The 23702-nt window shown below is 42.8% G+C and overlaps 1 protein-coding gene across 1 annotated transcript in view; it reads left to right on the forward strand.

The window, feature by feature from the left end:
• Positions 1–2118: 2118 nt before the first annotated feature.
• Positions 2119–23702, forward strand: part of igsf3 (immunoglobulin superfamily, member 3) — a 62364-nt gene continuing 40780 nt past the window's right edge. The window contains exons 1-2 of the mRNA XM_029529885.1: positions 2119–2239; positions 17221–17601. Of these exons, the coding sequence (XP_029385745.1) occupies positions 2200–2239; positions 17221–17601 (421 nt within the window). The 5' untranslated portion in view covers positions 2119–2199. The remainder of the gene's footprint in view (positions 2240–17220; positions 17602–23702) is intronic.

Below are 23702 nucleotides of genomic sequence, written 5' to 3' on the forward strand. Positions count from 1 at the left end.
CTGAAATCCATAAGCACAGCAAAGGGAGAATCATTTTTACTGCTTCCCCAAAAAGTGGGAAAAAAAAAAAAAAAAAAAGGTATTCATGTTGCGTTCAGCACGTGTTCGGAACTTGCGATTCCCAGTTGATAAAGTAGAATGCCAGATGGGTCTTTTGCAATTAGTTTTTTTGTTAGCACTGTAAAGGCCTGTTCATTTATTTATGTATTACACAGAAGAAAGCTTTGAGTTTCACTGAGTTGGAGCTCTTTGGATTCTGTCCTCTCCCAAAAGCAACAGTCTTTTCACCGCTTCACACCAAAGGAGTATCATCTCATCGTGCTATTTTCTATCTACCAGCAAACTCCCATTCACCCAGTCTATTTTGAGACCCTTCTAATAATGCAGCAGATGCACACAAATCAATAAATCTGCACATATGATCTGAATCAAAGTGGGGGGTGGGAGGGGGGTTGCAACTTGCAACTTTCTTTGAAAGGCAAACTGTTGTGGTGGTATGTAAAAAATAATAAATAAATAAAAATTCTTTGTTCTGATACAGTTCCCAACAGAGTGGCACCTCATTATGTTGACTGCCAGGAGCACGTATGGCAGCGTGGGGTTGGGGAAAATAAGAGGTAGGAGTGATAAAAAAAAAGATTTCTGCCTATGACACAGAGACTGCTGAGTAAATTATGCATGAGAAGGCGACTTTTCTGATCAGCACCAGACAAGTAAACACCACCAGTGTAAAGCTCCTTGCTCGGTTTGATTTGATTTTGGTGCCATAATGATTCAATGCAAGCCTCAAAGAATCGTTAATGTTGACCCTCAAAATGAAAAGCTGAGAAAACAATAATTAAGTGGTGGGATGATTTTTCTTCCACTTCGCTTAACCCATTCAAACAACAACAACAACAACAACAACAACAACAACAAAAAAAAAAAAAAACACGCTTTGGCCTGGATTTTAAACTCGGACATGCAGATTTGGCCTCCTCCGTGCCGGATGGTGTCCCTTCCTGCCGGGGCGTGGTCTTTGGGAGGGGGTGGGGGCAGACAGCACGCCGACAAGTTTTCGAACTGCTGGGCAAACAGTTGTGATTTGTGAAGCCTGGGACGTGACCGGGGAAAGGACGCTGGCTGCTTTCTTCCTCGGACCAGATCAAAACCTCTTTGCCCGACAGATTTTACCAACAAGCAGCGTTTGAGTTCATTAGTGAAGCCGTTTTTTCTTTTTTTTTTTTTTGTATATATTATTAGTTTTTGGTTTTTTTTTTAAGCAGGGAGGGGTGTGATGTTAAGTCGTCTCGTTGTAGGATTTGTGGGTATTTTAGGACCACGATCTGGGACGCGCTCGCTCAGGTGTATTGGTAGAAGAATTGATTAATCTGATTCATTGTGTCGGCACACAAAGCCGTGTCTGCCTCATCCGGAGCGCCCGCCCACCGGGCTTTCTGCGGTGCGATACTGGGAGACTCATTACAGGCGCAGAGAGCTGCTTCCTGCTCGGACTCAGATCCGCTCACCCATCACTGGAAGGGGAGGAAAAATAAACCAGCAAGGACTCATTCCAGCCTGACTCCGTAACGCCGGGACTTTCTGATCCTCCCCCCCCCCCCCCCCGCTGTGAGCCTCCGGCTTCAATCAGGTGTTCCGGAGACGTCGCGCCGGACTTCAGTGTTTTTTGGCCGAGGAGGGTGACTCTCCTCCGCAGTGTTAGACGCGTTAACGGGGGGGTGGGCTGGGTCGTCCAGGCGTCTGGCTGAGCGTCCGCACACGTCCAGCTTTAAGAGCAGATAGGTGAGGTGAGGTGGGGGGGGAAGGGGGAGGTAAACCGGGGTGTATGTGTGAGGAGGGGGCGGGGGGAGCTGTATTGAACAGGGGGGGACGCCGGAGAGGTGAGTCGGACACCGGGAAAAACCGCCGCTCCCACCGGAGCTGCTGCTGCTGGAGGATTTGACTCTCAGGATAAAACCTGCCTGATATTTTTATTTATTTATTAATTTTTGTTTTTTGGGGGGGGGGGTGTTTTTTTTTGGAGGGGGGGGGGGGGGTCGGCTGGGATTTATTGAGCTTTTTCTTCCTTTACTTGCCCCCCCCCCCTTTATTCAGAAGCAGAGAGTAACATATTAAACGCCACAGCGCAGACCCCCCCCCCCCCCCCCCAAATCTGAAGGAAATATTGGAAGTGAATCTGCGGGGCAACACACACACACAATGGCAGCCGGTGCGCTCCTCTTTGCCTGTGCGCTGCTCGGTAAGTCATTTCTGCAGTGAACATTTTACTCACTGTTCATTATTATTATTATTATTATTATTATTATTACTATGATTTATTATTTTTATATACATTTTTGAGAGGGAGGTCGATTAAATTCTGCCCGGTCGGAGTTGCGGCACACCTGTGAATTTAAATGGGTTAGTTTGGAGAGTAACTACTAGTCATCATGAGTCAGGTGGAAGTCAGCTGTGTCGATAATCGCTGCAATAATAACAGCAGATGCCCATGAACAGATATGTGTGTATGCGTGTGTGTGTTTGTGTTTGTGTGGACTGAACTAGGTTAATGTGATATTTGGACTTTAGTCACAGATTAACCCTGTATAGTCTGACCTCCTGTGTTCAAAGGCTGCTATTGTCAACTCTCTTTAATTAACCCACACTTATACATTTACAAGTTTTAGGCTATATACACACACACACACACACACACACAGACCACATGTACACTTGGATGACACATCATGACACCCCAGGGTATGACCCAATGGGTGTGAGACACCCAGAGCCAGCTTTCATGTACACTAAGTCATCCCTCTGGATCAAGTCACTGAGTTCAGTTCTCAGACAGTCGCACCTGTAATTTATGGGATTTCACAGACATACAAAAGTTGAAACATTCACACCCTTTAACACTCAGTGAAACATGCAGACGTTCATACGAGCCCGGCTGTGCTGACACACACACATGCATCCTGCTTATGAACTGTCCCAAACAAACACCAGATGGCTTTTCTGTTCCTGGATTGGGAGGCCTGTCAGCACTGCTGGGGGACAGAGGAGGGGGGAGGTGAGTGGTGTTGGTGAGGTGGAAGTGGGCCTGCTGGAGGCCCCCACTTGGCCAAGAGGATTACCAGCCTGCGCCTTGCTCTGCGTTCGCTTTCTGTGCATCAGAGGTCACTTTCACTGGGATGGAGTCCGTATTAGACTGAGTTTTCCCAATGAAAGTGTGGCGTGTAATTTAAACAGTAGAGTGAGGGGAAGCCGCACACAGGCACAATATAGATTTTTATCCACAGTGTAGGCTGGAGGTTTTTTTTATACTGCACAATAATAATGAATCATGCAGTCAATGAGAAATGGTATGAGGTGGTGTAAGGAAGAGTGGGTTTTGGTGTGATGTGTGTCTCTGTGGATCATTGGCATCAATCATAATCTGTTCATTTTAATTAGTATTGTTGACGGCATATAACCAACATTTATTCAATATAAGATGGGGTTAATTGTACTTTTTAAGGTGAATAGTCTGGCTCAAATATTGATATAATCTACATATGAGTCTTCCCTGACAGTACAGTGAATGTCTCGATGATTGAGACAGCGTTAAAATTTTGAAATCAAAAAATGAATTGGTAGAGTTACTGGATAGATAGTAATCATTAGTTACAGTCGTACAATCATCAGCTGTTTAGCACAACAGCAAAAGAAAATCATACCTTAAAAATGGCAGCACTGGTGGGAATCAGTGACGTTATATTTCTTCACCAAAGTGTTGAGTTTTAAAGTTTTACAGGACTTGAGTTAATCTGCCATGCAATATGGCACAAATCTTAAGCTGTACTTAACACTAACTCCAACCTGTGCACAACTGCCTTCTTAATATTCTCTAAAACCATCATATCACCCCAGTAAAAGGCTGGTCTGTCTACAGGAAGGACAGTTAAGCCTCAGTAATGCACTGTTGTGGTGTATGTGTATTAAAAATGAATAACAGCAGAATGAATTGCAATATATCATGATCTATTGATTTATTTTTCTCCTAAAGGCATGTTTGTACAAGATCAACGTCTATTTGTGCCTTTTTTTTTTTTTTTTTTAAGAACTGATGAGCTGAGCTGTCTGGTTTTAATGATGACTGGCACGTGTTAAAAATCATTTAAAAAAGAGCTACATATGACAGCTGTGTTATACTGAGGTGCTACTTACCCAGTTTTGGCAGGCAAATCTTAGATTGGTGTTATTCTTGCCGCTGAGTTTGCAACCAGGTGTGTGTGTGTGTGTGTGTGTGTGTGTGTGGGGTTATTTGTAGCGTTGGGGTATATGATAGAAGGGATATAAAAGGATATGCCTGAAGGCTGTTTATTAGCTTTACAAACAGGATGTCATCCTTCTCTCCCACAGAGAGTGAGAAAGATGCCACGCATTCAGTGTGGTGCACCGGTGTTATGCTTCTGTTTATGCAAGAGTGTGTTTGAAACGGGGCACCAACGTAAAGTATCCAAGACATCCCGGGTTTATATAAGTAAACTGAAACTGTGATATGTGTGGGGCTGGCTGGTCTAACTGTGAAATGCCTGAGCGCTTTCCATTTACTGGGCTTACAGCAGAGCAGCCTGCACTTGGCTGGGTTGTGATGAGCTGCCAGCGGTCCGGTTTATCAGCTGGTCTCAGAGCAGCTTCACATTGTACAGAGGAAGATCTTATGTGTCAGACAAGATGGACCTTCTGCTACCTGCAGTTACTCATGCATCTATCCTAATGGGATCTTTTATATAGATATTTGATATATCTTGATTAACTCCGGCAGCTCAGTAGGACATATACATATGTGTGTGTGTGTGTGTGTGTGTTCATTCTGGTGGATAGAAAGGCAATAATACGCTTTTCATATAAACAAAACTGTGCTGAGGCAGTGAATTAGCATACCGCTCTACAGCACTGCCTCTAATTTTCTTAACTAACCCCAACCCTGCTGAAGCCTTTCAGTTTCTGTATACATAATATTTGCTTCTGTTTTACTGATTTTCATTTCTATCTCTAGAGTGTATTGGATAAAATCTATTGGCAAACTCATGTTTGCATTTTTATATTATCATTTCAAATCAGTTCTAACCGCATTACTGCACGACCATGGATATTCGGTTAAATTGAAATGAGAAAATGCACCGCAAACATGAGGGGAGACACAAATTAAGCCTTCCTTGAGTAATGCACGAAAATCCCTGAGTTACTGGAGAAGTAATGACGCTACCATCACAAAGTTGAAACACTGTATTTTAGAGAACAGTTAGCAGGAATGTATTGTATTCGTTACTTCAGCCGTGTGAGTAAAACTTGAAAAAGCCTGATGTTCCCTCAGCATCTTATTTTCCCTTCATCCACCTCCGTTTCTTTTCACTCTCCTGTGTGGGTAGATGTTTGCTTGTTTCTTTATCTTTTGGTAAGTTTTTTTGATACTATTTTTGATTAGCTGTTTCAAGTCAGAAGAGAATGCGAAACAGTATCGTCTTATCCTGCCTCATTACAGTGCTATTGATTGAAAAGAGAAAATTTATTCGGTGTTCGTCCCAACGCTGTCAAACTTGGTGCTTATCAGCAGGCAGAGTATAAAGCACACCCTGCATAATTGCCCCAATCAAACAACATAAAGGTACTTAAGAGCTCATTTCCATTTTAGACACAACTGATGTGCCCTTTTTTTTCCTAAACCTTTATGCAACATTGGAAGGGCGGCAGTTATAGCCACTTAGATTTGATTGTCCATGTGGTGCAGTGACAATTGTCACAAATGCTTGAGAGGTTAGGCTTTGAATTATCCAATTTTCCATTTCAGACAAACTCATTAAAAAGTGTGCATTGCGTTATATTAAACAAAATTATAGTTAATGGTGAAAGAAATTAGAAATATTGTGTATGGAATTGACTCATAAGTAACTGCATAGAGCTTTATTGAATGGCATTCAGTTTTTGAAATTAAGAAAAGTTGGGTTTCTCCTGATTAAATCGAGTCATTTCAATGAAAACATTTGACTACATGGAAGCTGTAAAGTGGGGAAACAGAGTATATGTCAAATGTAGTTAGTTAACAGGCTCATATATTTTCTCTTCAACCTTGTATGTTTATGGGAATGTTGTAGTCAGCTCAGAGGCATTTCAAACTTTGTCACAATTCAAAGTTTGCAGCGCCGCTCCCGAGAACCACCCAGCCTCTCCTCTGTCCCAAATTAAAGTGACAGCTGGAAGCCCCCCCCCCCGACCTGAAATGGCATGGATTTTTCAAGTTGCATGTGGTCCAGCCATGCATCCCCTTGCTGGGAATTTTTGCTTCAGATGTTACCTTTCTGGGAATGCTTTCCACGTGTTTGTAATGCTCAGCTGCCACAAGACAGAATGCTGTCTAGACAGGGAAGCAAAATGCAGCAACTTGCTGCCATGCTGTTTGTGTAACTCTTCTATGCGTATGCAAGAGAAAAGTTTGGTTTGTGTGTGTGTCTGCCTGCATGTGATTGTCCCAAGTTTTGTCTCTCTTTGTTTGTCTGTTGTTGTCACCAGAAACAGGGGACCTACTTCTCTCTGTTGAGGGAAATATGGGCTTCTGCAGCTGCCTGACTGCGGGTTGTTTGCTCCCCTTATTTTCTGTGCTCGCTGTATTCTGTAGTTCCACGCAGACATTGTTTGCATGATAAGCATTAGACCTACGCCTTTGTGTATACCATCAACATGACGCCCATTTTGTAATTGTCTTTTTCGTATCATAAGGCTGTTCACATAACTGACAGAGAAAGACAATGGAAAAGCAAAAACAAAGCTTGGCGATCAATCACCAAGTGTGTGGTGAGGTTCCAGTAAATATTCATTAAAGCAGGAATGCATACTGTAAACAGGGTCATCTGCAGGTCAGCACTCCACTGTTGGTGAGGATGGAGATGTCTTATGAGCCATAGAAGTGGATATGAAGAATAGGTCACTGCTTTAAATGAGTGCGTTATTTGTGCTCAAACAAGTCAAATAATGGTTACTAGAGTGTACGAAAAACAGAGCAAGTAATTGCCCGGTAATACAGACATCACAGTGGGCTTCAGAAACTCACACCCAGCTATGACTGCAGTTTTACTGCAGCACCACTGTCTCCTGCCATCCAGTTCCCTGCTTTTCACAGGTAAAAGATTAGCGTGAGGCCATACAACAGCTTTTCCTCCCGCGGTGCTTTCAGATGAGATCAAGTACAAGTTGGAATTGAACTGGCTGAACTTTGTTTCCAACTAAGCAATGAATCAAAAGCCAAAGTTAACTGTGGATAATCACAGCTAGTCCTCAGCGACAGTGTCCGTTTTACTTTTTTTGAACGTCAAACCTCCCCCCTTCGCGACCCAGATCTGTTTTAGTCTCTGCCTCGTCTACATGGAGAGATGATTGATTGTGTGACGTGAAACAAAGTTCTTGGGGGAGACTTCTTTCCTGCCATTGTAATCGGAAAAGTGAGTGAAGCCGGAAACGGAGCATAAGTAGTGTCTGTTTTGTTTTTGAGACTCCAACAGCACCTCTGGATGACAGTCAGGACTTCCCCACATCACAACTCTGACAGAATCACATGTCTGTGCCTGCATATCTCTTCATGCCTCAAATGTTATCTCCTTATTTTGTGATAACTACCCAGGAATGGCCCTTTCGCTGTTTAGTTCGTCAACTGTTGGCAAGTGTTCTTTAGGGTTGATTTGCGTGGATTGCTGCTTCGTCTCACTCACACACTTTAAAGGTACTCCAGCTGTCTCTTCTCCCTCCTCCAGTGAATAGCCCCTGACCTTCCTCCCCCACTCTTTCCTAAACAATATGTGCCCAACCTGCCTCTTCAAAGTACACTAATTAAAAAAAAAAACTGCCCTCAACTGATTGAAGCCAGATATTTTCATCTTCCTTGCAGTGTCAAAGGAAGAACGTGTGTTTCAGAGCCATATTTGCATCAGACCATTCATGAGCACCTCTCTGTTCCCAGTATACCAGATCACCTCCAACCCCCCCAGCCATCTTCCAGTTGAGTGCTCCTCCCTCCTCTGCTGGTCTCTGTTGGGAGTGATGATGGCTGACCAACAAGAGGATACCACTTCACTCCTCCACACACACACACACACACACATAAAATCACTGATGCACCAGAGTCGTTTTTCCTTCAGTGTAACCACACTCCCCTGCTTGATCCTCAACCTGAATAGATCCTACGCCGGTGAGATACACACCAGGCACTGTAACTATGGCGACTGGTCCCCACCTGCACACCACCAATCCATATTCATTGGTGGTGTGCATGTTTAAAGATGCATGTGGACTCATGAATAAATGTTTCCATGCAGATACCCCCCCCCCACCCCCCTTTTGAAAAATCCTCTTACATAATGATGAAGAGCACTTCACTCACTTTGCCATTATGTTCTGTTAATGTGCTTGTTTGCCGCTTTACACCTAAAACCAAAGAGATGCATATGTGCGTGTGTGTGTTTTGTGTGTCTTAACTGCTTATACATAAATGCATGAATTTACAAACATGTCTTTTTCTGCCCGAAAGGCAAAACGACTGACAATGGAAGAAAAAGTCTGTTTGAAGTAGGCTAATTAATAGTTAATTAGTTTCCTTTCCAAACTGTAGCTTAATGCACAAATGTGGGAAGTGATAGCAAGCTGCCAGTCATACAAAAAAAAGACAACCACTGTGCATAAAATAGATGCAGCTGTCAGGCTTAATTTGTCCACAAGCACAAGATGGAAAATGACCGAAGATAAGTGGGATGGATTTTTTTGTTTGTTTGTTTGTTTTTTCAGAGTTAACACAACCATTCGGTTGACTGTGCTGTAACGGTTGCTCACTAAAGGATGTAATGGACTGGACTTTTTGTTTGCTTTATCTGTGTGTGTGAAAGGTTTGTGTGGAGCAGACTTAAGACCATGCTCCTTTGTCATTCAGACAGAGTGGGGGATGTGTGTGTTTGGGGGAAGGCGTGGTTGGGGGGGTCATATGGCTTTGGCTTGGGGGTTGGGGAGATGAGGTTAGCTGGGTAGCAGGTGTCCATATAGAGTAAATGGGTCTGGCAAACGGAGTAAATGGAGGCGCTTAATGGTGTGTGCGTGCGTGTGTGTCCAACAACTGGTCTGACTCTCCCTGTGCCTGGTTTCTGTCTCCCCCACTGCCATGAACAGTAGAGCTGATTACGGCCATATTTCCAATGAAAGGTTGACTCCTGTGGGCTACAGACGGTCTTCCAAGTGCTGCTCGTCACACACACGCTAACGTTTTTTCATTATGCGAGGCGAAATTTGCAGCGTTTTGCAACATTATTTGCGCACTCATATAATTAATTAGACATACTTAGACAAGTCATGTCTCAGTATAGTAGAAGCAAAATAGTTGCGCAATGCAGCTTCGAAAATTGCCTCCATTCATTTATGAAGTTGGATTTCAAAGCAAGTTGGCATTAGCATCTTAGGAAAATGATGGAGGGTTTAATTACTTCCTTCGTACAATACTTGGGTTTCTTTTTCCCAAGATCAAAGTCAAAGTATTGATTGAGGGCTTGCATTGTAACTACTGGGTTGAGTGAAAGTAATGTTTTCTTCCACAATATACTGACCCAAAATGTCCTATCCTTTTATATTCATAAAAGTGAAATGTGATGTTTATGTCTGTAAATGAAAAGCTTAAGCCAGGCACTAGTTGGCCTATGATGGCCATTTGGTCCCATAATTTGAGCCCACACCCTACATTGTTTAGTGCGGCATTTTAGAGCACCAGAGAGAGAGATATCATTACCCAGCTGCAATAATTAGGTTTTAAGCATATTTATAAGACTTCATGTGCTGAAGCTGTGAAAATGGTGTTGTAACAGAGTTATATCTCTGCACGAGCTCTCTTTGTTGACACGTGCAGCAGGGCCACATAATCTTTCTCTTACAAACCTTTAAAGTAATCACGTTTACCTCTGTGCTGAGGGACAGTTCGATAAAGCAGCACAGCATTGAAACAGCAGCTTTGCAAGATGAAGAGGAGGAGTAAAACGATTTGCTTGACATCGCTAATGAGAATTTTGATTGAAAATGTTTGGTGAAAATGTTGTTTAAAAGGATGAGCGGGATTTGCTGCTGATTATGTGTTTAGAAATGATCGTTCGTCGTGAAACGGTAACATTCAAAAGCTATTACATCTCAGTCCAACCGCAGGAAGTCAAAGTGGCTGAGGGTGTAGGAGGAAGGATGAAGAGGCAGCCGTTCAGCAGGGGTGGATAGATTATGATCTGCTCTGTGTTGTTGACACAATCGACAAATACTACAGCCTCTGGAAGTGGGAAGCAGAAATTATGAATCAGCCTGCGCGGACCAATCTCATTTCTGCTCAGCATGTATAGCCTCCACACTTACTTTACATTTATAGCCTTGTGGCTACAGCCTCCTACTGTGTAGAGTATCGAATTGACACAGAAGAATTAAACTAGTGTTGAAACCCCTATTGTTATAATCCTTGGCTGACCAGCTGTTATGAGCAGCAGTGCAGGTGGGCTGCTGACTATTATAGCTCAAGGGGGGCATAAATTAGGACTAGTTAACAGTGAATACAGAGGACAACATGACCCAGGTGTAACAAGGTGTCTCGAGCCTTGTTTGGATCTGAGTCACAAAAATGGAAACGGTTTAGTTTCTCACCGAGACAGGAATTACAGGGTAGTTCTATAACGTTTATTTTCCCTGTAAGTAATGACAGGGAGAAGTTCACAACACGCGTATCTCTTCGTGAAATGTATAGTTTATAAGATACCGTGCTATTTCAATAGATTTACCTTGTAAGTGGACTTTTGCAGAACCACGCTAAGCTCTGTCTCTCCCCATTTCCAGCTATTCTAAACTCACCTACTAACTTAATCAACTGCTGGCTCAAGCCTTATGCGTATCAAATTCTCATGAAAGTGTATCAATCTAATTTTGGCAAGAAATTGAATAAGATACATTTCCCTAATTGTGTAACTAGTTCTTTAAAAATGTCCCAGTTGTGGGGGTAAAAAAAGAACTCCAGGTGGAGATAGAATGAGTCTTGGAGGGAGCATGAATATGAATTGTGTTCATACCCTATACATGTATAGTATGTTTGGTTTCCTACCCTTCAGCTGAAACGTTTGATAGGGAGTCTCCTCCACAACACACACTTAGAGAATTGGCCCCTCCTTGCAACAGCACACATCATACTGTATAAACCATGCATCTGTAACACTAGCATTACTGGCCTCTCTTTACTTGAGCCGTCCAATGACATACAATATATCCACTTCATCCTCCCACTGTATGATCACATCCGTACTCTCCTGTTTCTCGTCAGATTGAAGCTGAGTGGGTGTAATGGGTAGTTGTTGTAAGTGTTTGTCAGCTGTTAGAACGGCCTGCTGGTATGTCTGACTGGCCCGCTAATGGAAGTTAGAACACTCAGTCTCGGCCATTCTTGCTGAATTTTCCTGACACACACACGCGCGCATGCACACAATGTCACACCTATTTACCGTCTGATTGAATTGCTTGCAGCAGTGAGGATCCTTTAGCTTCCACAGAAATATGTAATATAACTAATCCGTCTTTGGAATATTCTTCTTAATAAACGGGGCAGTGGATAAGGGATGTGTTTGAGGCTTTAACAAAAAGGTCAGAGGTTATTAATGACAACCATGCTACACCAATTTTCACATTCTGACAAGGGGCACAATTATCTCAGTGGGGAGTGGGAAAAGAATGAGAGGAGGAAAAAGGCCGAAATTGTAATGTTTTGTGCTGCCTGGAGCCCATCAATCAAAGAGCCAAGATTGTGCGATGTGGAAGGAGGAGCGTAGATTCTCCTTGGTCCATTAGATGGTTTTTAGTAGGATGAAGAAGTTTTGCGTATGTGAATTTACTCTTTTTCTCACAACACAGTTGTATTCCATCCCTCTGTCCACCAAAGCACAAATTCACTTCTTCACCTTCACATCAGTGTAAAAGGTTTATTTTGTTGTACAATTTCTGGAATTGCCCCAATTTAAATTGTACCATGAACATATCCTCTCTAAATGTTAATATTTCCATTACAAGAAAATGTCTCCACTTTCTAGTACTCTCATCTTTTTCCTTCTGCTCGTCCTATAACTCTAAATCTTTGTGCCTCTCTCGCACTTTTGCTTTCTCTGGTGATGATCTTAACGGGATCAAATACTTTTTTTTTCTTTTTGGCCTTGAGGGAGAAAGATGCAGAATGATTCTGGAAAACTGTTAACCATTGCTTGAAGAGTGTGACAGGGAAAAGAAACTCATGTTTGTCGTCTCTCTCCAGAGTTTAATTCTCTGTGTGATACATACAGTATATCAGCAGCTCATAAGTCAGCATGTTTTTTTTTTTTTTTTGGGTGCTAGCACCCTGCAGCCAGTTTTCATTTTCTCTTTGGCTCCGTCCCTTTTCCTCTTTTCTCTTACCATGCAGTCCTCGTCGCTCCATCAAAGTCTGACAGTCTTCACAAGATTTCAGATCTGTCGGATGAGTCTCAACCTCCCTTGGGTAGGTGGGACATTGACTGGGCCCAACTGTCTTCATAATTAATTCAGCTTTCACTGGTTGTGGTTACTTGAGTTCCATGACTCCTCAACCTTCCCTCAGAGTTTGTAGTTAAGTTTTACTGCTGCTATTCTTTCACACCATTAGTCCTAAACAATACAAAATAAAAGGCTCAAACTACATTTATCTAGAAGAAATCCTTTTTCGAAAATCCAGAAAACCTCGATCTTTAACATATTTCTCTCTATTTTTAATTATAAAATAACAAGTTATACATTTTAAGAAACTATTAGGATTAGTAGTTTGACTTTACAACATAAGCAAACAACCCCCCCAAATTGTTCTGTCCCTAGGCACTGATTGGTCCAGGTAGATTTATTAGTTTTAAAGTTCAATCTTTCATTCATATTGTTGCTCGTGGACTATTCCAAGAAGCTTGTCAGAGGAGATAGTTACTCTGGTAGCTCCAGCTGGATTGAAAGGTGCCTTGAGCTAGGGTGGGCCTTGATAGTGCATCATGCTTCATGAGCTTGTTTTATGTAGAGGAAGCAAGCACTGATGGTTCTTCCCACAGTGACTGGCAGAGACCTTTCCCGAACAGCCAGTAACGCAGTGGAGCTAGGCGCCGCTTTTCCAGTCGTTACAGGGAGTGAGGTGTTGACAACCACCTTTTCTGACATCAGCTGTTTTTTTGTTTTTTTTTTTTTTTTTTTTGCCGCAGCTGAGCCATATCCACTTGAAACCAACGAGAAAAGCCCAGAGAAACCGTAATTTCTTGTGAAAAAATTTTATGAAAATGTTTTCCCCAATGTTTGGGACCGTGTCGCCCACAGCAAGATAGGGGAGCCTTTAAAAGTGACATTATTCAAATGGAATAATTTTAAAGTTAGTAAGTAAATAATGCCAAACCTTCCACACTTCTTTTATCATTTTCCTTCAGTGACTTTGCATCACACCCATGGCAACAAACTCTAGACATTGTTTTGCTTCCATTTTAGTCTGTGCGTTTGAGGGCGTGTGTGCCTGCGAGTGTGTTTTGTATCTGTATATTTCTTTTTTTCCTATTTGACCTAAAAGGCACGATCACTCTGTACATGCACAGAACAGCGGCACAAAGGAAGAGTATGGCTGTACAAAGAAGTGTGTTCATCATATAATGTCACTCATGTTGAAGATGACAAGAAGCATTATTTTCAGAGACAGCTTTTATGTTGTACGACATAGCGAGACACGGAGAGAGAGAGGGGGAGAGAGACAGCCATTTTTCTTTTTGCATTTCTCCTGCTGATGCCAGTATTCATGCACACAATAAGGTTTTGGTAGTGATACTTGAGGTACTGAGCTGTTCGTCTTGATCGGACATGTTCACCTCGTATGAATAACCTCTGCATTAGTTACCCACTGCACTGTCTTTGATCATACACCTTTCTAGGTATACAATTACCATTTGTCATAGAAGAGTGATGATGAGAGTATAAGTGTGAATGCTATTGGCCTAGCTGCTGTTTCCACTGAGAATAAGACACAGGCCGCAAATGATTGGATTAGTGTTTAACCCCCCTCCACTTAGCATAATCCTCTTTGCAGCTTTCTCTCTCTCTCTCTCTCTCTCTCTCTCTTTGTGTGTGCGTGTGTGTGCGCTTGTGTCAGTGCTTGCATTGCTTCATATGGACCAGCAAGGTCAGTTGGACAGCTTGTCCATGATCATTTGACGTCATCCGACATGGGACACATGTTTCCTGCATCCAGTCAACTTGCCGTGTGAAAAGCTAACCGAAGTAGCGAAGTTGAGAGATAAGCCAGAGGAGAGTCGGGGTGGGAACAAAGAAAGGAGTGGGAAGTCATGCACACTCTGCAGAGATGGAGATGAGTCTTAATGATAGAAAATCTGAGGCCTTTTGGCGCAAAATACCGGCACCCGGTGATCTATGCAGCACCACCAAAGGTGAGGAAGTAGGGGAGGTTTCGGGTGCAGGATTAATGTGGAAGGGGTTGTGGAATACAGTGATCAGTTAAAGGTCTGGAGGGTTTGGTATGTCATTGTCAGCCTTTCTAAACAGCCTGCAGAGCGATGGGCACTTTGAAGTTTCGCAGAGCTGCTTAAATCCTGCCTGAAAAGATGCAGAGAACCGCGAGGCACATAGAACAGACAGGAATATGCAGAGGGAAAGGGAGAGAGACAGACTGGAGGGGCAGGACGAAGGGAAGAACTGATGATGGGTGAAACGTGGTGGAAGGGAATGAGAGTAATCAGAAAAAAGGAGGCAGCTCGTTTCAGGAGGATGACAGGACAGGAGACAGGCGAGTGGAGGAAAGCTCTTAGTGCACCATCATATGAGTAGTCAGGCTTTTTTTTTTGGGGGGGGTGGAGCGTCTGAGTAATATGTTTCTAGCAGTTCAGGATGAGTTGCTGGAACATGAGAAGCAGTGATGCAGCGCTACGGCTTTGAGCTGATCAGAGCTGGATGTGGGTAGACTGGCTGCCGCCAGATTAGCAAGGAACAGGGTCTGAGTCAGAATAGATGGTTGCCTCTCTTACCCAGCGCAGATTTAGTCAGCACCCTTTACCAAAGTCTTTCTGCGGAAGTGATATCCTATGTTAACTTTTTAAATGTCAAATGTTTTCACGGATGATGGCCTCGAGTTATGCAGCACTGTGGCAGGATATGCAGCTGGGAAGACGTGTGTTATATAGTTATATTTAGATTTAGTTCAGTAATTTGATCAGATAATTATCTCAGGTCTCAAAACATTCTTAATCTAGCAGGATTAAGTGCCATTACAGTGAGCGCTACATAATTTTTTTTATTTTTTTTTTCAATTCTTCACAAACAGAATTAGTGAACTAAAGTCTTTTTCCAAAGGAAACTTTTGTTTGTAAAGTTTAAGCATTTAAGTCTTGATTAGGCGAATGGGGGTCATTTAGGAGACATCAAGGCATAAGGAATGATTATTTTAATCTGTTTTCTCTTTGTTGTACAGTTGAAGCGTGGGATTGTACATCAGAGATTTGCTGAGATTTTATCAGCTCATCAAATGAACATGTTTTTGGAAAACCAAGCAATAGACAAAGACCCGACACGCTAATCTCAGGAGGGGGAAAAAGATGCACGATCAATACAGACACATATGCATGTTTGCACACATGCGTGCAGCCACATTCATTAATGTATGTACAAGCAGCAAAATAAGTGTGGAACCTTCCTCCCATTTAGCTCCATTTTGCCATTTCACTGAGCACAATCTGCAAGGTGACTTCATTTTTCTGCGAGATAACCTTTTATTGTAATACACACATGCAGACTCATGCGTGTTTGCGCATGGACACACATACACAGGCGTAAATGGGCTCAAATTATAACGGTGAATGAAATGCGGGGGTGTAGTGGAAGTGTGAGAGAAAGTTACTATGAAAGGAAAAAGGATGTTGAAGTTAAAAAGCTGTTCTGGTGAATTATTAATGCCAAGCATTGTGCCTACAGACACAGCCTCTTACAGACTTTCTTGCGCACACACATGCACACATGCGCACACACACACAAACCCAGCTGCAATCCCCAGTTGCTTGTGCAGACAGGAAACAGTGTACTTGTCACTCTGTCTGGATTTGGGGAGGGGAGGCATGTGTAAGTGCTCTGTTGTCTCCGGCCCCAGTGAGAGGGATGTTTGTAGTTGTTCCCTCAATGGTGAATGCTCTGTGTCTGTTTATTGTGTGTGTCTGTCTGTCTGTCTGCATGCAGTGGCTTCAGGCATATTTCACATATGTTGGTTACCCTAAATATAGGCTACAAAGCACTATATAGAACAGTAATCAGTCTTCTCAATGGGATTATCACTGCAATCAGCTCTGTTTGTCACAATGCCCAGCACATAGTTCATTTCTCAGTCAGCTGACTCCACTTTTTGTTTAAATGAGAACACGGGATGGGATAAGTTTATTTATTCCTCTCAGGCACACATTTTGCAAAAAAAAAGTGTTCTGCAGTCTCATTGGATTCTTTTAGGCAGCTTTGGTACAAACATACGCATTTGTATGTCTGGCCTGGGACACGGTGGTGTTTGATACATCACTTAGCATTTTTAACATTGTTGCATACCATTCAACGAATGCTTTGGTTTATAAAAAAAAAAAAAAAAAAAAAAAGTCCTATTACATTGAAGCCATATTTGCTAACACTAGCATGACGGCACAAAGTGCTAATATAAATCTGCCCAGCTGATTTGTCAGGCAAAACAGTCTTTTATTATCCATCTCAAAAACAGCTTTACACACTCAAATGCACAGCTGACTTGTGTTTTACCAGCGCACACTGACCTCTCACTTAAATCCCAGATGGCTGCCTTTCACCTCAGTGTAGTACAGCTGCAGTGCTGTCCTTGTGCTGACGGGTTACCATGATGTGTGTTACAACAGTGAGCGTGATTGGATGATGGCTGTTAAAGAGCAACTGTGAATGTTTAATGTGATTGGCGTTCAAGAACAGTGTGCGCACTGAGTGTAAATGTTTGTAAATGCTCACCTCACCTTCAGTAACCTCTCTACAGGGTGCTTAACTGCATTTGTGTGCAATGCAATGGTACCCGTGCTGGATACATAAATTCAGCTCATGCCTCATATTTAAAAAGCAGTGGTTGGCTCTTACTTGTCTCTGTTTCTGTCTTGTCTCTTTTGCTTTCTCCATCTGTAGCCGGTGTTGCCGTGGCTCAGAGAGTGGTAACGGTGCAGAGTGGACCGCTGGTACGGACCGAGGGCTCCCACGTGACCATCTGGTGCAACGTGACGGGCTACAAAGAGGGGTTGGAGCAGGACTTTGAGTGGTCAATGTACCTGGCATTGGCACCGGACCGAGAGATCCGCATTGTCAGCACGGCCCAGCCAAACTATGCCTACGCCGTGTATTCCCAGAGGGTGAACAGCAAAGAAATCTTTGTGGAGAGGTTGAGCCGTGACTCTGCTGTGCTCCACATCACCAAAGTGCAGGCCAACGACCAGGGCCTGTTTGAGTGTTACACACCCAACACAGACGGCCAATACCTTGGGTCCTACAGTGCACGAACAAACCTCACTGGTGAGTCTCCAAGCACCCACGAACAAATACACTATCACTGCGCAATAAATCCTCCTGTGTGTACAGGGAGGCTTCATGTGTCAATTATGTTACATAAAAGCTTTTTTTTTTTTTTTTTTTTTTTTTTTTTGGATATACAGATGAATTACTTCCCAAAGCAGCCATCATCTGTGTCCCCTTAGGAAAGAGTGGGAGGGGACATGTTGTCACACAGAGCCCCACCTGTTCTCACCAGAAAAGCCAAACCCCCTTTCCCTCTTTTTCTTCACCACTCGCTCATTGTCTCATTTCTACACCCACACACACTGACATACCTCCTTAGACCTGTGTTTGGTTAATAAATGGTGTTTCAAACAGAAGCACAAGTTTCCCTCTGCTACTTTTATCTGCAGTTGAATTCCACTTCTTTCATATCTCAATGCTTTTATCCCCAATGTGGCTGACCTTCCTGCCAGGGACAAAACCTAATACTTGGCGACTTTAAGTTGCATTTGTTTGTGACTGTATCCACGTTATTAAGTGTGTGACATTGTCAGCTGAGAGCAATCAGTGCTCATGCTGTTCAGCATCGTGCCAGAAACACAAAAACTGTTGTGTGGCTCACAGATCAATAGGGTTGTTTTTTGGTTTTTTTTTTTCCCACTGAGTACATCTTATGGGCCTCAGCAGTTGCGTTTTCTAGGAGTCGTGGTATGATCTGCATGTGGGGCAGGGCCGAGGGACAGAGCACAGTAAAACCGTACTGCTGATAGCACGCAGTATTTATAGATCTCTGTACCACAGGAGTTGGAGACTTTGCAAGCAGAAGTGTGGAGGGACTGTTATCTGACCCCCATACAGTATCTGACCTCTTAACCCAGTTTCAGAGGTCAAGAGTAGGCAGCAGGGCCTCTCCTGTCTTCTTCTGTGCTGTTCCTTTTTCAGTCCCTCTGTTGCCCCAACGGCTGCATCCCTCCCCAGATCATACAAGCAATACCTCGTCCTCCCAACCGACCCCCTTCCCAGTCTCCTCCTCCTTGGTTTCACTCTGTCATCTGTCAGTCCTATTCATTAGGCCTATCCTTTCTCTTGAATTCAGTCTGTCTTTATTTATCTAAAAGGAACCTTTGCAGATGCTGCCCTTAAGGATATGTGTTTTCATGTGACAAGACAACAACAAGCTGTGGGGGTTTTTGAAGGAAATATTGGGAGGAAGGATATGAGATAGAAGGGAAGACAGAAGGAGAGGGGGGAGGGGTGTGATTTGCTTAATTGAGAGGATAGAAGGATACACAGTAATCTGTGCCCTGAGTGCTGCATTAAATCTTACTCACAGGGATGTATTTCACCCGCTGTCAACTTTGTGTAGAGGGAGCAGGTGACAGTTTCAATATGGAATTTAATACCTACTGCCTAAAGAGGGAAACTGTTTGCGCAGTGTACTTGGATGTGCGTTCTTCTCTATACGATACTGTGATGCAGTGTTTTCCCTTCTTGCATTGAGTGTCACGTTGAATTGGACACCTCAGCTGTGTGTGCGTGCTTGACGGTCTGAAAAAATTATTTGTATGTCATAGACACTTTAGTTTTTGAAGGGATTCAACGTTCAGAAAGCATTTATTTTTTTCCCCTAGTTTTTCTGTCTGATACTAAGCTTAGATTGATATTAAACTAGAGCTCTGCTGAGTCCCCTAAGTGCCAATATAGCCTCAGGCAGTGTGGTTTAACTACACATGTAACAAATAATTGGCTTTTATGGCACAAATATTGTGGACTATGTCCACCAAATTATAAGTGACAGAGATATGCAGAGGAATCGTTTTTCTGGTAATAATGACAAAGGCTAGATTTGACATTTCTTTGGCCATTTCTTCCTCAGATTTTGAACAGGATGGTACTGATTAGAGATATTCAATTTTTACTGAAATATTTTGACTGGCAATTATTTTATACTGTCACACAGACGCACACAGACACAGTCACAGACACAGACTCAGTGTTTGATTGCTTGTTTTGCAACCATGGCCAAAAAGTCAATTAAAGTAGAATTTGAAAAAAATTCTGTTTTAAATGAGGATTTTTTGTGTGTGTGTGTGTGTGTGTTCTTTTTCCCTTTGGTTTGTTTGTTTTTTTGATGTTTTTTTTTTTTTCTTTTTCCTAATTATTATTTCTTTGGCTGAAGATAAACATTAAACCTGGGTGCTGTCTAGCTCTTAGGCATCAAAGGTCGTTTGTTATCACTATGTACGGCGCTCAGCCCCTTTGATTGAGGATTTGAATGATGTTTACTTGTGTGTGCTTGTTTGTGCATCTTTGTGGGTGTGTATTTGGATTTCCTCCTACACATCAGATTGCAGAAGAAAAGGCCAACAGCCTGACATGGCCATCCCGGTTGTCCTTATCCTACGCACCAGCCTGCGTGCAAGTGAGTCCAACAGCTAGCAGAACAACAAGCCCTCACTGAGACAAGTATCACACTGCTCTTACTTATGAAGCTGCCATATAGCCTCGCTGTCATAGAAAGCACCGTAGGAGTCACTGTGCTGGCAGATATACAGACTCCAACCTCCGCATTTGGCAGCCATCACCAACTCGGAGTCCTCTAGTAATGTAGTAATGGAGCTGGAGACCCAACGCTTTGATTCATTTTCAGAAAGAAGCACTCCTGCTCCTTTATGTTATTCACTGCCACTGAAAAAAGACACAGGAGGAAAAAGTCCATCTTCAGATTTGTCACCAGAAAAAAATTAAGTTTGGTAGCATGGGGGAAAAGACGAATGGCTGAGGCTGAGATGAGGAAATTTGAAAAAGAGGGGAATGGGGACAGAAGCGGCTGTATTGGGGAATGGGGAGTGCGGTTGATGCTGAATGGAGTGTGTGACCAATAAATGATGAGCTCTTCCTCTTGACTCCCATCTGATTGGTTACACTTCCCAAGGCATTACCCACAATACAACTGGCGCCATAGGGGTGCACTTTAAATAGTGCCTGCCTGATGTGGCTCCTAAGGTTAATACAGTTGCCAACTGCCATCCGAGTTCTAAAGGCAATTAGCCGGTATGAATTCAGGAAGCAGAGAGAGAATAAGAAAGAAAAGGCCCGAGATGAGAAAGAGGAATTTCAATTAGCAGAAGAAAACTGTTGAGCGAATGATTTTAAGAACATTTCTCTTGTTGCACTTTTCATTTTCATTTTATTTTTCTTTAATCTTCAGTGGTGTTAAAAAAAAACCTCCTATACTTTAGTCCCACAGTATCAGGTAATCTGAAACAATGCCTATCCAAGGTCAAAATGCAGTTTTATCTTTTATGCGTTTTCTTTCCGGGCATGTGCAACCTTCAAGAATGATTGTTTGTGATGAGGGCAAAGAGCAGAGATGTGGACTTTTTCCAGCTTGACTTGGGCTGTGTACTTTGAAACATACATACAAAGTAACTGTGCTTAAATGATGTTTCTGCTGAGCTCAGTATTGTGGCTGTGTGTGTCTTGAGTTGTGTCTCCTCTGACTTTCTCCTCACAAGCGTGTCAGGACTGTCAAGTTGCACTCCTCAGCTTCACTTAATGAGAGAGACTGAATGGGGAGATGCCATATCATGACATTTTTTTTATTTCTTTCTTTCTCTTTTTTCTTTCAACCCCCCCCCAACCCCCACCCATCCTTTCAATTTCCACTCTTCTCTGCACTTCCTCCCCATCAATTCAGAGCTCCAGATTCGATTTAGCCCAGCCTTTGCCTTGGCCTCAAGCTGGTGCTGGTCATGAAGGTATATGGGTTTGTCAATACAGCTGTTGGTTGAACTTCATCACAGAAGACAGACAGGAGAGTGATTGAACCACACAGAAAGAGACTGTGGAGGGAAGTAGGGATTGAGTAAAGACAGAACAGAAGAGTAGGAAGAACAGAGATGAAGAGTGGAATCTTTATCAGGTAAAACGAATGGTCGAACACGTGGATAAAGAGACATCGTAAGATGTACCAGTGGGAAAAGGAGAGGAAGTGTAGATAAATAGACACGGAAAGTTCTACTTCTGTATCTTGTGGTATTGATTGGAAGCCAAGTGTGACTGGATCATTTCATTTCCCTTGTCGCTCCTCGCAGTGACACTTCCAACTTTTTCTGACCCCCCCCCAAACACACACACACACACACAGCTTCAAGAGCACCTCTCAATTTCATTTAAAATTATATCCCCCTTTTCTGCCTTTGCTGTGTGTATTTCTGTGTATGCACATCCTGGCTGTAAGCTGCAGACCAGGCAGCTGGTGCAAAGAGATTTTATCACCATGTCTTGCTTGTCATATTCTTGTACATCTCATCTACTCTAGAGGACCGGGCATTCTGCTCGATAACATTACTGCCACTAGGACCCGCCATGTGCAGACACATGCATACAGTATAGCCACCCAGATGCAAACAGTCACAGTCACACAGTGTATCGAGCTGTCAGTCAGCACAGATGTCGCACCCATAATTGAGTCTGAGAGGGGACGGTGCTGTAGTGCTCCCATCGGTACCCGTGCTTCCGAGTGAACGTCACTGAAGAGGGCTTTAACGACCCAGTGGATCGCTGCGGTAGACGCTGCTGAACACAACATTGTTGCACTGTGAATAAAATAGTTTTTCTGAATTGGATGAACCAGTTACCTTGGCACTGTGCAGTAGGGCTGTGCTATGCTGCATGAACAGTGCTGTGCTTAAGTTTCTAGGCAACTTGAATTTTTAGATTCTTATGCAACAACACAGTACTGCCACAGAGACACAATACTGTCTGAAAGGCACATGGTGGTCACACCTGAGTACACTAATTGTACAAAGGTATTTCCTGTTTACTGGATGTAACTTGATGATAACCACTGAAAAGTTTGACATTTTTAAAATGAACTTAAAACCTCAAGCCGTCAAAGTTTGGGCAGTGAATTGAATAGGGAGAGCAATATAATCAAAATAGTTTTGGAAGAACAGCTACATTTTAAATTTGTTCTGGTTGTGAAAGCTTGTCACAAAAGGGTTGAACTCAAATCCAGCTGAGCACACATTCAGGCAGAAGGTATTTTAGATTTTTGACAAATTAGTTTTGTACTGGAGTCAAAGAAGCCCATGGAATTGAGGCAGCAAGTCCAAATTTGAAAACCAGTCTGAAATCAGCCATTGAAAATCTGATAACCATGGAATTTTTTTTTTTTTTTATAACGACATCCAAGCACAGTCACAGAGACACTGTAAAATTCTGTGAAATTAGACCTGATCCAAATGTTTTTCTGCCAACAGTGAAACAAACAAACAGGAAAAGTAGAGGATGCCAATGCTGACAGCAGCATGACACGCCACTAATTAATGAACATCTTTGGTCAAGAAAAATAGCAACAGGTTTCATTTCCTTTTATTTCATAGGTCACACGCTCAGCAAAAAAGGAAGAAGAAAAAGAAGTCATTTTGAGAAGAGTTGGGATTAGGTAGCAATTACTCGGGTATTAGACATACACACTCGAGACACATGCTAACACAAAGGGACCCTGGCCCACTCAGTTAGACTCAATATGATTTGTACCCAGCCTAACTAGAGTCCCAGATCAGGTCTTGGATATTAGGACCTCAGGGGAACCATAAAGACCTCCAGATGAGGCCACATGCAGTGTTTCAGCTCTGCCTCTTGCTGTAAAGTTTGCAGCCGTGGAGCATGGTGGGCCAATTAAAAGGCTGTTGCCTTTAAACTTGCTTAAACTTGAAATGCTAAATGCTCCCCTACCCTACAGACACACTTTCAAACACACACTGTTCCGCAAGTTTTTGGCTGGTACTCTTATGAATACATAAAAGATGGCAGAGACGCTCCCCATTTAGCTTGTGGCCCACGCCACTGTGTTAGACTATGGCTATGGTCACAAATGCACGTTTGTTGAGTGTATACATTTATTAATGTTTATATAATGGGCTAAAGATGCACAAGTGTTCCTCAGGTTGATTTGATTAGCTTAGCTAAGCGCAGACCCTCAAGGGCCCGCTACCTCTTCCCATGAAGATTAACAGCAGAGCCACAGTTTGAATATGAATACTGCATGAATATGGATGCGAATAAATGTGCTAATGTGTGTTTGTGTTCGTCTCATTAAAGTGTGTGTT

The sequence above is a fragment of the Echeneis naucrates genome, chromosome 21 (genome assembly GCF_900963305.1).
Source record: "Echeneis naucrates chromosome 21, fEcheNa1.1, whole genome shotgun sequence".
In the NCBI taxonomy this organism is placed as follows: Eukaryota; Metazoa; Chordata; class Actinopteri; order Carangiformes; family Echeneidae; genus Echeneis; species Echeneis naucrates.